Genomic DNA, 14,937 nt, shown 5'->3' on the forward strand with positions numbered 1-14,937 from the left:
GTGGGTTACGCCTGGAGAGCGCATGGGCAGATAAACTGTGCGTCCGTTTGTCCGGAGCAGAGGGGAGAGTGGGCGCCATCTTCTTCTAGGCTCGCTCAGGGGTCTGCCTGTTTTGGGGAGGCTGCTGCGACGAGGAGTGCACCCCGCCCCCAGCCTTGTGGTTCCGACTCGGCAGCAGCGGTGTGTGTTTATTGCCAAGTGCGAAGCAGTTACCCCTGGGGCGCCGGGGGCTGGGAGGGGTTGGCGGCCGGGACGGAAGCACAGGGAAAGGCGGGGCCGCGCAAGGAACTAGCGTAGCTTCTGTCGTTAGGGCACCCTCTTTCCTTGCTAAATACCGACTCCCCCGTCCATGTGGTGGTGTGTGTGCACTTGCCAGTCTGCTTGAGAGTGAAGATCTCGAAGGATTGCATAGGTATTTTTTTTCTTTGCTATGTCATCGTAGTCAGCGGTGGCAGAAAAGCGCTGAAGGCCTGGCTCATTAGGCTTGAGGGGAGCTAAAGTGTTTCAGTTAGATTTGGGGACAGTTCACGCTTTGGCTAGTTAGGGCGGAATGTTTGCCCTTGGGACGGTGTAACGGAAAGGCACGGAGGTTGGGCGGTACAGGTTAATATGAAGGCTGATTTTTGGCTGAAGGTCTGGCTACAGCATCGGATCCCACGTAGCAACTTTGGCCTGGTGCGAAAGAAGGAAGCTCTGACCCCTGGGAGTATGGACAAAGGCTTTGGGCTATAGAAGCAATGCCTTCGGATGATCCGTTTGAGGATGATGGATGTTATGGGAATTCCTGTGCCGTGTGGATTCATCTTCATTTACGGTTCCTACTGGGGACTTGGCTCTGTGTCGTCATGCCTTTAGTTTTTTATTTTAACCATCTACATTATAAAAGGATAAAAGGCAGATCGTCATAAAGAATCATTGTGGACTGGGGTAGATTATTTTCTGCAGGGGAAACTCTTGCGTTTGTGCTTCAAATGTGCTTCATCCTAACTTTAGGTTTTAAGAAATAGTGGCAGTGTTCTCCCCCTCACCATGTCTGGAAAATGACTTGCTATTCTCTAGTTAAAATAAATGGATCTGAAATAATACCATTTAAATTTAGCCTTCCTACCTTTTCCCTTTCAGTCTTGATGAGAAGATGCACATTTCGTGGGGTTTTTTTTTTTGATAATGATGATTAAGTGGGATGAATCGTTGGATAAAATTAGCAAAATTATTTAAAATGAGCTTGTTAATTTCAGCGACTTGCCCTTAAATGAGCTCTTAAGGACCCACTTCCTTCTTTTCATAGGTTAGAAGTTCTAACAGATCACTGTCTTTAAACGAACACAGCCACAAAAATACTTTTGTTGCATTCGTAAGTAGAAAAATTTTAAGTGTAGAGTATTTTAGGGTATTTTTGTGTTTTACTTTTTTGTGTAATGTTCTAAGAATAGAATTTCTGGGGAATTTGCTTAAGGAAATAACATGGGAACCACAGGAAAGATGCTCATTTTCAGAGCTGGTTTCTTATAGGTGGTCTCCTAGGTGTGTTTTTTAGAGGGATAAATGGTACATTACCTTTCTATCTCAAGGGCAGAAAAGTTTAAGCAGTAGTTATATTTGTGGCAAATTAGAAGAAACATTTTATATATTCTACTTGAATTGCAATTCACGAATTTGTACTCGTGGAACTACTTAGAATATTGTTTACAAATTAGGGAGGATAAATTATAAGCTTTTTTTTTTTGGTGGTATGTGGGCCTCTCACTGTTGTGGCCTCTCCCGTTGCACAGCACAGGCTCCGGGCGCGCAGGCTCAGCGTCCATGGCTCACGGGCCTAGCCGCTCCGAGGCATGTGGGATCCTCCCGGACCGGGGCACGAACCCGCGTCCCCTGCATCGGCAGGCAGACTCTCAACCACTGCGCCACCAGGGAAGCCCCTATAAGACATTTTTTGTACTTGGCATTAATTACTCCGTGAAATGTTCTCAGCTTTTTCTGTAGATATATTTCTGTTCCTTTTTGAATTTTTAAGAAAGTTTAGGAGGGACAAAATGATGTTTATTACACTGCTTTCTAAAATATTTTAAAAGCGAAAAAGGAGCTAAGTCATTTTGCATAGGAAGAAGTCTTGGAACAGTAATGTGGACAACTATTCCAGAAGCCATTTGTAGTTTTTGTTAAAATGTTGGTGTGGATGTTGGTTTGTTGAAGAAACTAAGCTTATACACGTTTTTTGGCGGGGGGTGGGGGTGGGTGGGGGTGGGGTTGGGGAGACAGTGCAGATATTTTCTAATAGACTATTTTTTAGAACGGTTTTTTAGTTTCACAGTAATATTTAGTGGAAGGTAGAAAGATTTCCCATATGTCCTCTGCCCCTCCCCCCACATACCATGCAAATATTTTATAGTAAAACTCATTAATATTTTTAATATCAGTTTGGCATTGATAATTTAGATGTGTAAAATGTGCCAGTTAATTTCTTGCTATCCTTGTTAGTTTAGCTTGTAGTTTAAAAAGTAATCTATGGACATTTTTCAAAGGAAAATAAGTCTTGCAGACCTCAAAGAACATGTTTTCAGACACCACTTTTGTGGATGAGTGGTACTTAGGTGTAAGTACTGAATTAAAACAACCTTTATTTGCACACTAAAAACATAAACTTATAATCATTAATTTAGCCAGTCTTAAAAACTTACTTGGTTAAGACTACTTTGTTTGGGTACATCTGAAAGTATTAGATGTAATTTCCTTAAGGAATATTAAATTCAGATTTTTCAGTTGTTAATACTGATATCCCCAAACATTCCAAACTAATATATTCTTTTTTTTTTGCGGTACGGGGTCCTCTCACTCTTGTGGCCTCTCCCATTGTGGAGCACAGGCTCCGGACGCGCAGGCTCAGCGGCCATGGCTCACGGGCCCAGCCGCTCCGTGGCATGTGGGATCCTCCTGGACCGGGGCACGAACCCGTGTGCCCTGCATCGGCAGGCGGACTCTCAACCACTGCGCCACCAGGGAAGCCCCAAACTAATATATTCTTACTATATTTTTACCTTTCTACATTTTCATTTGGGTTTCCTTGGTAGAATGCAGGATAGTTGTTTGAAATGGAATAAACATTAGCATCATAAGATTCTGTGTTTATCTGAATGTTTTCTTTCTGGCTTAAGATGAATTTTACTAGTTTTTTAGGAGTTTAAGATAAGGAGTAGCAATAGTTGAGTGTAAGAGTAGTAGTAATTGAGATTTTAGATTTTAGGGATATTTTATTATTTGTCTTATTTATAGTGGAATCAGGAAATTTGGTTCCATGTTTAGAAATGTGAGGTGTATATGTAGAACGTAAAATTGTGTCCAAATGGTAGCCATTGGTCTTGGATTTATTGCTTTAAAAATTGGTTTTTGAATTTGAAACATTAGTGTTCACTGTATCATTTATTAATTTGATTTGGTCTTATGTTTTGAAAGGGAGGAGATTTGCAGGAGAGTTGGACATAATGAATTAGATGTTGGTCTTTTCATGGGTGGAAATGAGTAGAAGGTGTTTTGGGAATTTTGGGTGTTAAATTGTCATTTTACTTGTAGAACAGTTTTTTTTTTAAAGTGGATATAAAATTCATATACAGTGAAATGCACAGACCTTAAGGATAGAATTCATTTAGCCTTGATAAATTTATACAACCATATAACCAACACTCCAATCAAAATATATAACATGTCCATCACCTTTTTCCTCACGTCACTTCCAATCAAGGACCGATTGTTAAATTTTCAGGTTTTTTGCTTCTAAATAATTTGCCGATGTCTACTTGGAATCTGTACCTTCTTTTTGCTGAAGGATGATTAATTTCCCCTTGGAACAAAGATAACCATTTCGTAATGCCCTTAGTTGTGCTTCTTATATTGCTTCACTTTTAATAGGTAATTCTGAAGTGAATATCCTAATCTGGCGTTGTTTAAGATCAATTGCAGGGTCCAAGGATTAATTATATTTCATTTTCTTTCCACAGTTAAGTTGCTTTTACAGAATTAACAGGTCTCCAAGAAATAAAAAAAAGGTAAGATATCCAGAGCTTAAGGCGTTTCACAGAAGCTTGACAAAAAAAAATGCAAAGTAGAATAGTACATCTAGGTACATATGGCTTCTGTACTTTATGTCTGGTCAGTGGTGCGCTAGTGGTAAGCAGTTTATTATCATGAGCAGCAATTATATACTGACCATAGATGCCTTTTCTAAGTATGTAAAATTCGTTGTGGTTGGTAAAATTCTTTAATCACCAAAGCTCTCTCTCCCATGTTTCAGTAGAAGATATGTCTGAAAATAGTTTGGTCTTGTTGTGAAGTAGCACTTGGCAGACTTATAAAGAAGATGTGATATTTTTGATGCTCATACTGTATAGGATAGGTGATAGGAAATGTTTCTTCAAAGTAGCTGGTTTATTTATTTGTATGTTTAGTTGGGAGAAAGTTTATTCCTTTTTTTCTTTTTAAGAATTAGATACAGTCAGTATCTTTGTGAACTCATGTCTTATTTTCATTTATAAATGCTGAAGAAGGTAGGAACCAAGTAACTATTAAGCTTAGTTTGGGATTAGGTACTTCAAAAATAAGACTTGCTATTATGTGTACCTTTCTGTCTGCAGGTCATTATTGCTGTGGTTTGAGCTCAGCATGGCTGTAGTCATCCGTTTACTGGGGCTTCCTTTTATTGCGGGGCCTGTGGATATTCGTCACTTCTTCACGGGATTGACTATTCCTGATGGAGGAGTGCATATAATTGGAGGGGAAGTTGGGGAGGCTTTTATTATCTTTGCAACAGATGAAGATGCAAGACGTGCCATAAGTCGTTCAGGAGGGTTTATCAAGGATTCATCTGTAGAGCTTTTTCTTAGTAGTAAGGCAGAAATGCAGAAGACTATAGAAATGAAAAGAACTGATCGCATGGGAAGAGAGAGACCAGGATCTGGGGCACCAGGGGTTGGCAGCTTATCTAATTTTGTTGAGGCTATTAAAGAAGAAGCAAGTAATTCTGGATATGGCTCTCCGATTAATCAAGATGCTGGGTTTCATACTAATGGTACAGGACAAGGTGATTTAAGGCCAAGAAAGACACGACCATTGAAGGCAGAGAATCCTTACTTGTTTCTACGAGGCTTGCCTTACTTAGTAAACGAAGATGATGTACGTGTCTTTTTCTCTGGTTTGTGTGTGGATGGAGTAATTTTCTTAAAGCATCATGATGGCCGAAATAATGGTGATGCCATAGTAAAATTTGCTTCATGTATCGATGCTTCAGGAGGTCTTAAATGTCATAGAAGTTTTATGGGTTCAAGATTTATTGAAGTAATGCAAGGCTCGGAACAACAGTGGATTGAGTTTGGAGGTAATGCAGTTAAGGAGGGTGACATTTCTATGAGGACTGAAGAACATTCTCCACCAAGAGGAATTAATGATAGACATTTTTGGAAACGATCTCATTCAAAATCTCCCAGAAGAACACGTTCTCGTTCTCCTCTTGGATTTTATGTTCACTTAAAAAATCTGTCCCTAAGTATTAACAAAAGAGATTTAAGAAATTTCTTTAGAGATACTGATCTGACTAATGAACAGATTAGGTTTTTATATAAGGATGAAAGAAGAACAAGATATGCCTTTGTGATGTTCAAGACTCTGAAAGACTATAACACTGCTCTGGGTTTACATAAGACTGTTTTACAGTATCGTCCAGTTCATATTGATCCAGTTTCTAGAAAACAGATGCTGAAGTTCATTGACTGTTATGAAAAGAAAAGACCAGCGTCAACAGAGAAAGAGAGGCTTGGACACGTTTCACAAAAATACTCTCAAGAAGGCTATTCTGGCCAGAAACTGTGCATATATATAAGAAATTTTCCATTTGATGTTACAAAAGTTGAAGTGCAGAAGTTCTTTGCAGACTTTTCTCTTGCTGAGGATGACATTTACTTGCTTTATGATGACAAAGGAGTTGGTCTAGGAGAAGCATTGGTGAAATTCAGATCAGAAGAACAGGCCATGAAAGCTGAACATTTAAACCGACGAAGATTCTTGGGGACAGAGGTATTGTTAAGGCTCATATCTGAGGTACAAATGCGGGAGTTTGGTGTAAATTTTTCTTCAATGTCCAGTGAGAGAATGCATGACCATTCACAGTCATGTGACAGAGATGATCATTCCCATTCATTTGACTCAAATGATCTACCATTATACTCGGTTGGCCCTTCTGAAAACTTTAGGCATCAGCAGGAGGACTTGAGGCAACTGGACAATTTCAAGCATCCCCAGGGGGATTTCCGACCTCCTGAAAGGCGCCCTCCAGAAGACTTTAGGCATTCCCCAGAGGATTTCAGGCACTCCCCTGAAGACTTCAGGCACCTTCGGGAGGAACACTTCAGGCGGCCTCCTGAGGAGGACTTCAGGCGCTCTTGGGAAGAGGACTTCAGACACACTCCGGAGGAGGATTTCAGGCACTCTCGGGAGGAGGACTGGAGGCGGCCACCTGAGGAGGATTTCAGGCGGCCTCCCAAGGAAGACTTCAGGAGACCCCCTGAGGAGGACTGGAGGCGGGCCCCCCAGGGAGACTTCAGGAGGCCACCTGAGGAGGATTGGAGACGGCCTCCTGAGGAGGACTTCAGACGGCTTCCCCCGGGGGAATGGAGGCGGCCACCTGAGGAAGACTTCAGGCGGCCCCCTGAGGAGGATTTCAGGCGACTTCCAGAGGAAGACTTCCGGCGACCTCCCGAGGAGGACTTCAGGCGGCCCCACGAGGAGGACTTCAGGCGGTCTCCTGAGGAGGATTTCCGGCGTTCTCCCGAGAAGGACTTCAGGCGGCCACCTGCGGAACACTTCCGGCGGCCACCCCTGGAGCATTTCCGGAGGCCGCCCCCGGAGCACTTCCGTCGGCCACCTCAGGAGCATTTCCGGCGGCCGCCCCCAGAGCATTTCAGACGGCCACCCCAGGAGCATTTCAGACGGCCGCCTCAGGAACATTTCAGGCGGCCATCCCAGGAGCATTTCAGGCGCCCCCGAGAGGAAGATTTTAGGCACTCACTGGATGAAGATTTCAGGGGTCCTCCAGATGAAGACTTTAGGCACCCTCCTGATGAGGACTTCAGGAATCCCCAGGAGGAAGATTTTAGAAGCCCTTCCGATGAGGACTTCAGGCGTCTCCCGGAGGAAGACCTCAGGGAAGCTCCAGAGGAGGACCCTAGACTTACTGACAGTTTTAGGCTTCCTGGTGAGGAGTTTAGGAGCCCCCCTGATGATTTTAGAAGTCATCGCCCTTTTGTGAATTTTGGTCGCCCAGAAGGTGGCAAGTTTGATTTTGGAAAGCGTAATATGGGAAGTTTTCCTGAGGGGAGATTTATGCCTGATCCAAAATTAAATTGTAATTCAGGTAGAGTAACACCCATTAAGATAATGAATCTTCCATTTAAAGCTAATGTTAATGAAATTCTAGACTTTTTCCATGGTTACAGAATCATACCTGATTCAGTTTCAATACAGTATAACGAGCAAGGATTACCTACAGGGGAAGCCATTGTTGCCATGATAAACTACAATGAAGCTATGGCTGCTATTAAAGATCTGAATGATAGGCCAGTTGGCCCCCGCAAAGTTAAGTTAATTTTGCTCTAGAGAGCATTTCTAAATTCAGAATTACTTCCCCACAGTATTGATGCAGTAAAATGCATTTTTTTAAGTGTTTACTTTTAACTAATGAAAAGAAACATTTTAATTTTACCTGTGAATAGAACAAATGTAAATAGTAGAATGTGAATCTGGTTTTCTTTTGCTTGGAAATTGCCGTTCACTTTTTCTAACTTAAAAATATATATGCCTTTTTTTTGACCAGTGGGGGAGAGAACTAATTCCCTGAGTGCATTAATTTTTGTTGATGTCATGGGTAAACGTCAAGACTTGTATAGTAGAACTGTATTTGGGGAAGATAAGTTTTATATTCACTTTTGTTTCCATTCTGTAGTCTACATCTTTTTACTCAAACTGTATAAGGAAATGGTCAGTGACTGATTGTTCAGGGTTAGCATTTTCATTGCTAACTGCCTGCAGAATTAATGCCCTCTTCCTTGTCTGAGATATTACTGTTAAGCCTCCCCTTAATCATAAATAGTTCAAAATTGACAGACTGTGAACTTGAAATTTACTTATGTAAAAAGCTTAGGAAATTCTTAAAACTTCGATGATCATAACTTTCAAAATTTTATAAAAATAAAATTGCAACTGAATAAACCAACTAATTGTATTTGTATAAAGAGAAAAAAATATTACAGCTTCTTTTGTGAAGGTTTCCAACAGCTGTATAAGGTAATATTTATGACAGGAGAGACCAAACATTCTGTAATAATAGTGTATTAGTGCTGTGTATAGTTCTGTGGTTTCTTCCAACATCTCATCAACCAAACTGATAAGATTTACTCAAAATACTTAAAGACAAAAAAATAAAAAAGTAATTATAGGTACAAGGGGACTTTCAGGCTTATGCTGGTAAGAATCTGATAAATGGACATAGTTTGTTTCTAGGAAGAATTTACTGATGATTCATATAACTTGTATTTTTCAAATTAGGTTCTCATCTCTTAATTTCAAAACTTTTTATCCGAAGACTCAATGACTAAATATAACAAGACTTTTGTGAGGTTGAATTTTGACTTCATTGATATTTGACATTTAGACATTTTGCAAATACTGGATTTGATTTTCTATACCATCATAATGTTAATGCTTACATTGGGCACTTACTATGTGCTAGGCAGTATAAGTACTTTACATGCATAATGTCAATCTTAATTATTCCCTAAGCAGCTTAAGAGTATTTAGCGCTATTTCACAAATGAGATAATGAAATTCAGAGAGTTTAAGTTACTTGCCTAAAGTCATAGCTAGTAAATCATGGAGCCAGTTTCAACCCAGACAGACTACACACTCCAGTTCATGCTCTTAATACTTTTGCCTGCTAACTTTGTTAAATGCTGTTTTTAATTTTAGTAAGACCATGCTAAAAATATTTTCAAGAGTAAAGGATATTTTCTTACCTCCATTTTTGCTTTAAAAATAGCATTAAGAAAAGATAAAATTAGTATGCCCAAACATTGTTAATAAAAGACAAAGTAACTACAACTTTCAGGGTTTCTCTGGGAGACAAACATTATGTATTGGCTTCTAATTTAACATTGTTCATCTTATGAAACGTGATTTGACTTTGGTTGGCCTTTTATAGTTTACATAAAACAAGGTTAATTTTCCTCAATTCTGTGATTTAGATATTTCCCACAGTGAGCAAATAAGAATAAAGTTTGAATTTATATCAGTAGTTTAGTCATTTAATAATAGGGTATGGCAGAAGTAGAATACTTTGTCAGTATTTAGCCAGTTAGTGCTATAAGTATTTTGGATTAATCTTTAGTGATTTAAAGAAGTCTAAGAAAAACCAACCGAAGTTTCTGCGTTTTTTTTTTTTTTTTTTTTTTTTTTTTTGCGGTACGCGGGCCTCTCACTGTTGTGGACTCTTCCGTTGCGGAGCATAGGCTCTGGACGCTCAGGCTCAGTGGCCATGGCTCACGGGCCCAGCCGCTCCGCGGCATGTGGGATCCTCCCGGACCGGGGCACGAACCCCTGTCCCCTGCATCAGCAGGCGGACTCCCAACCACTGCGCCACCAGGGAAGCCCTCTGTGTTTTTAATTATGTTGAGTGTCGTTCTTGCTAGTGGAATGAATAAATTGGTAAATTTGGTTCAAAAAAGCACATCAGTATGGCTCTTGAAACTAGTAAGCTTACAAGCAGCTAGGAAAATGACAATAGGAAGAAATGATATTTTTAACTGCTCAGAGATTACTTAATTTATTGGAGGAGTATATGGGAAGACTTAAAAATGCTTCTTAAATATATATCAGTAAAAGCTAAGATGAAGCTTAAAGTGCAGTATCACTTAATATTGAACTGCTTCTCAATCTAGGCTGGGATGGTCGTGGTAGATAAGAGGCTATCACAATAGTAAACACAGGCTTTGTATTTTGATTGTAAAATTAATGGATTGATATGAATAGTTAATTTACTCCATAATCTTCGGTTTAATATATTTTTTAACTTTAAAAAGTTTATTACAGAAAGCTGGCTTCTACTGCTTGGGAGCCATTTTTGCATATCTGTTCCCAACTCTGCCTTCAGTGACATGTTGATAACTTAAATTGGCCGTAGTAGGAGTATTCACACCATGGAAATTGGTAAATGCAGAAAATCAGGGCATTTTCCACCCCAGAGAGCCAACTACCAGCACACCACCAATTTCAAACAGGTAAGAGAATAATGTACTAAATCCTCATACACCCATCGCCCAGCTCCAATAATTATCTCATAGCCAGTTTTGTTTCCTCTCCTAGATGTATCAGGTATAGTGGCATATTGGTTCTCTAGTTTAATACCCAGTGGCATTTTAATTATCTTAAAGCCAAACATTTTTGACTCGAGGTATTCTGAAAAATATAGATCATGCCTAGAAAGTAAACTTAATCCCAAGAGATAGTTAAGAATCATTGTGTTAGGAGCACACGCTTACCACTTACTGAAAACACTGTCAAGAGCATTGGCTCTTGGTCCATATATCACCTATTAAGCAGTGACCCTATCACCTCCATCTTTGTATTAAATGTAAGCTAATATTTACTGAGCTGTAATAGATACTGTGTATTTATGATCTTTAATTACATGTGAATTAACTATATCATTTAGTTCCAATAACCCTAATAAACCTGTTTTGGAGATAAGAAATGGAAGCCTATAGCCTGTCTTTTTATAAGGAAGCTAAAAGAGGCTTTTACATTTTTAAATAGGGTTACATAAGTACCTATGTAATAGCCTTGATTTTGTCTCTCAGCTCACAAATTGTAAAAATATTTACTGTGTAACCCTTTAAGGAGTTTGCCAACCTACATCTGGTCTAAAATTTAATTTTACATCGAAAGTATTTTGTATATTCCTTTTGTCCTTAGAATATTTTTTTTGAAGTGGCCAAAGCATACATTTTATATCAGAATTATTTGCTGATTGCTTTATATATCAGGCACTATTTTAACTTTATAAATAGGGCAACTGATGCTCACGAGAAGTGAATTGCTATCATAAGCAGCAAGAGCAATACTAGAACTGTGTTTTTTTTCTCCCAGCTACAAATACCAAGATTAAATACTGAGAAAATAAAAATGCAATGATATCCTCAGTTTTTTAAGAATATCAAATTATATTTAGGATCTTAAAATGTTTTGAATATTTTACTTAAAAACTTAAGTAAATTTATCACTTAGGGCTATTTTCATGAAGCAGTGCTTTGTTAAGAACAGAACCATGAATAACAAAGTCATAAAAGCTTTCTGGAAAGTTTTATTTTTGTTATCTTTTTGTGGTAATCCCAAATGATCATTTCCTAATTTTTACATGTCTGACTGGGATCTATGAAATAACAGAAGTACAATTCCCCATCCAAAGAAGAAAAGCATCAGACATACTGAAAGGCTCTGATTAAATTGTTTTATATTTTCAGGAACAAGAGTGACTGTACACTCTTTTATTGATTAGATGGTAATTTGGTAAAAGTTTTATAGAATTTTTACTGATTTATGGTTTTCCATGATGTTTTTTAGGGCAACATTCCACCAAATCATAGCTTTGCAAAAGATGCAGTGCCATATATAGCACTTTGGTATGACAGTGGCTTCGTTTTAAAACCAGAATCAAGCTGAATGTAGCTTTCTAAAGCTAAAATTTATGCTTTATGTATAGTTGTAAAACACCAATATCCTAGTGTCCTATTATTGTTAAGAGTGACTATAATACTCTCGTTGAAAAGTAAATTTATATATTGAATGATGAAACTTCAGGTTGTAGTAGAAGTGAAAAAAAAGTAAAAAAAGAAAACTTGGCTTTTTGATGAAAGCTTTATGGAACAGAATTTGTATTTCATCAGAATGACTATCTAGGACCCTTTTCTGGTATTGAAAGCATGGTGTCTTAACCTAAAGGAAGCAAGTGGAATTGTTAGATTTTTTTTGTTGTTGTTATCTATTTAACTAGTGTAACCTCAAACTAGGTATAATGCATTAATATGAAATACTTCTGAAATACATAATCTTTTTTAAAAAATGGAACTTATACAAAAAGATCACATGCTGCTAGACAGAATGTTGAAATGACTGGTATGTAATATTTTTTAAAACTTCATTTTTGGTCAGCATAAATTTCCTTTAATAATTTCTCCATTTCCAGTAGGATTTCATTTCATTTCAAGCCAGTATAAAGTTTTACAGTAAAAGTCATTCTGGATTCCAAGTCATTTAAGATGAAAATGGAAATGCAAAGTTTACTTAAGAAATTTAATTTTCTTCTTCTGTAACATCTAAGTCTTCATCCTCTTCATCATCTTCTATTTGTTGATCCTTTCTTAGTCGACAGGTGGATACCTGTTAAAAGTTAAAACATTTTAAATAATACTAACTAAAAAATATTTTTACATGCTTGGTATCTTTTTTTTTTTTTTTTTTTTGCGGTACGCGGGCCTCTCACTGTTGAGGCCTCTCCCGTTGCGGAGCACAGGCTCCGGACGCACAGGCTCAGCGGCCATGGCTCACGGGCCCAGCCGTTCCGCGGCATGTGGGGTCTTCCTGGACCGGGGCACATACCTGTGTCCCCTGCATCGGCAGGCGGACTCTCAACCACCGCGCCACCAGGGAAGCCCTTGGTATCTCTTTAATACGCCCTGATAGAGAAGTACACGTAGAACAAATATTTCAGAAAAATGTCCATAAGTAGTAAAATTCCCTATGAATTATTGTATTTTAAGGTTTGAAAACAGACGCAAAATTTTTTCATTCATATTATTTTTTGAAGAAAAATGTGAAATTAGCCATTTGATTCCAGTTGGGTACCAGTACTTCACTAACCGACTTTCAGAGAAAAGTATAGTCTCCGTATATTATAAATGTCAAAAAATATTTTAAGTTAAACAGTTCTTAAGTCACAAAAACAGGCATCTGAATGAGAGTCATTAAAGGGATGGCAAAAACACAAGGATATTTCAACTAGGCAACTGAAATATTAAACTTTAAAAATAGTGTGATTTAAATGTAATGAGTTGAGAATCTGAATTCACTACTTGGCTTTAAGTCCTGACTGTTGCCGCTGGATCATCCTGCTTCAAACTTTTCTGAGGGTGATTATACCCAGGGGACATCTGGCAATGTCTGGAGACACTGTTGATTGTCAAAACTGGGGTGTGTGTTTGTGTGTTACTGGCATCTTGTGGGTAGAGGCTAGGGATGCTGCTCAACATCTGTACAATGCACAGGACAGTACCCCTGCCTCCCTCCCCACCTCCAAATTATCTGGCTCAAAGTTAATAGTGCTGAGGTTGAGAAACCCTGGGATTATGTATTCTAAAGTGCAACACAGATCTTGGCTAACTTAGGTGATATTATTAGCTCTAAAAGGTCAAAACTCTGCATACTATAATACTATAGTACTATAATACTAGTACTATAATACTAGATTTATGGAATTTATGTGCAAGGCACTTAGTACTGGAATAATAAAAATATAATTTGGTTAAGGGGAGAGATGCATAAATAAAAAGCAGTAAATAAATGCTTAGAGGAGAATCAAATGTAAACAGAAGGTACTGGGTCACACTTACCTGAAAGTTATATTTTGAAAATATTTTGCTCAATTTTGAATTCTGAAGGCTAGATATGAAAAAGGCCATAGCTTTCTAAATCAGGAGTTGGCAAGCTATAGCCCAGTTTGTGGCGTTTCTGTAAATAAAGTTTTATTACAACTACTGATTTGTTCATGTATTGTTTATGGCTGCTCTTGGTTGGGGCAGAGACCATATGGCCCACAAAACCTGCTATTTTCTGTGTGGCCCTTTAGAGAAAAAGGTGGTTGACCCCTCCCTGTTCTAGATACCAGGTACTTCAGGCTTTCTGGATATAGAAGAAAAGAAAATTGATTCTTTACCCTAAAGATATGTGCTTCTGGATCTATGATAATGTTCAACAAAAGGCCTTTTTAGGTATCATTTCCAGTAAGCTGTGATAGTGGGATTTAAACCCTAAATAGTTTGATTTCAGAATCTGTGCTCTTCATGCTATACCAGAGAACAAATGTAGATCAGCATTTTCCTGTCCCTTCCACCTCTGCTCCCAAGTGTTCTGCTTCAGAGAGTAATATCTTACAGATGACATAAGAATTAAGAGCCGAACCTAGTGCAGTCTTCTGTTATTTTACATAAGAGGGTAAGAGAGGGTAAGTTATTCGAAGTCCTGTGACTTAAGGGAAACATTTTTAGTACTGAACAATTCCAAAGGCAGTAGCTCACATTCCTTTAAATTATGGTTTCTAGCTCACCTGTCCTGTTCCAGATACACACTTAGCTGACAGTGATCTCTGAAGAGGTGACTTTGAATTTGCTCTTACGATATCTAAACGGGATGAATAATCTGGTGGATACAGAGAATTTCGGAAAACCTGTTGCAATGATAAAACATTATAAAGTGATACTAAACAATGGAAATCTAGAAAATCATGTTAAGTTCCCCTTAGTTTATCATGTTAAGTTCCCCCTTAGCTTAGAATTTTTTTAAGCAACTCCCCTTCCCACACTGGGGACAAAGTTTATTTATTGTAAATTTAAAACAAAAATCAAAAAAATTAAATAAATATTTTAAGTTGGAAAGATGTAAGCTAAAAAATTCTATTGAGCCACCTAAGATGATGACGGGCCCTGAAACAAACCACTTAAGAGCTTTTGCTGGTGAAACATGAAAAGTTCCTACATTCAAAGAGTATGCAAGCCAGTGGGAAGACTAAGTCACAACTTTGATTCTTTCTGTTCTGCTTATCCTCAACTCTTTATCAGTTTAAATTCACTG

General features: G+C 38.4%; 2 protein-coding genes across 5 annotated transcripts in view; one reads left to right on the plus strand and one right to left on the minus strand.

Moving 5' to 3' along the window:
• RBM12B (RNA binding motif protein 12B) lies at positions 1-11,929 on the plus strand. 4 transcript variants are annotated; one of them, XM_089898928.1, is made up of 3 exons: positions 1-180; positions 3,993-4,040; positions 4,626-11,929. In XM_089898928.1, the coding sequence occupies exon 3, from the start codon at positions 4,654-4,656 to the stop codon at positions 7,636-7,638; it is 2,985 nt and encodes a 994-aa protein (XP_089755054.1). In that variant the 5' UTR covers positions 1-180; positions 3,993-4,040; positions 4,626-4,653; the 3' UTR covers positions 7,639-11,929. The 4 variants fall into 4 exon arrangements, with proteins under 4 accessions (XP_089755054.1, XP_089755056.1, XP_022440510.1 ...); XM_022584802.2 differs by lacking the exon at positions 1-180 and adding an exon at positions 206-412; XM_089898930.1 differs by having other exon boundaries at positions 3,993-11,929.
• CIBAR1 (CBY1 interacting BAR domain containing 1) overlaps positions 11,378-14,937 on the minus strand; it is a 25,524-nt gene continuing 21,964 nt past the window's right edge. The window contains exons 8-9 of the mRNA XM_022584804.3: positions 14,414-14,533; positions 11,378-12,471 (exon numbers count right to left, since the gene is read on the minus strand). Of these exons, the coding sequence (XP_022440512.1) occupies positions 12,385-12,471; positions 14,414-14,533 (207 nt within the window). The 3' untranslated portion in view covers positions 11,378-12,384. The remainder of the gene's footprint in view (positions 12,472-14,413; positions 14,534-14,937) is intronic.

The sequence above is a fragment of the Delphinapterus leucas genome, chromosome 17 (genome assembly GCF_059928025.1).
Source record: "Delphinapterus leucas isolate spDelLeu-1000000601 "Yukka" chromosome 17, BTC_Dleu_Yukka2, whole genome shotgun sequence".
NCBI classification, from domain to species: domain Eukaryota; kingdom Metazoa; phylum Chordata; class Mammalia; order Artiodactyla; family Monodontidae; genus Delphinapterus; species Delphinapterus leucas.

Bases quoted from the DNA above. Each gene is read 5' to 3' on its own strand.
- RBM12B (XM_089898930.1), top strand. From the start codon at position 4,654: ATGGCTGTAGTCATCCGTTTACTGGGGCTTCCTTTTATTGCGGGGCCT.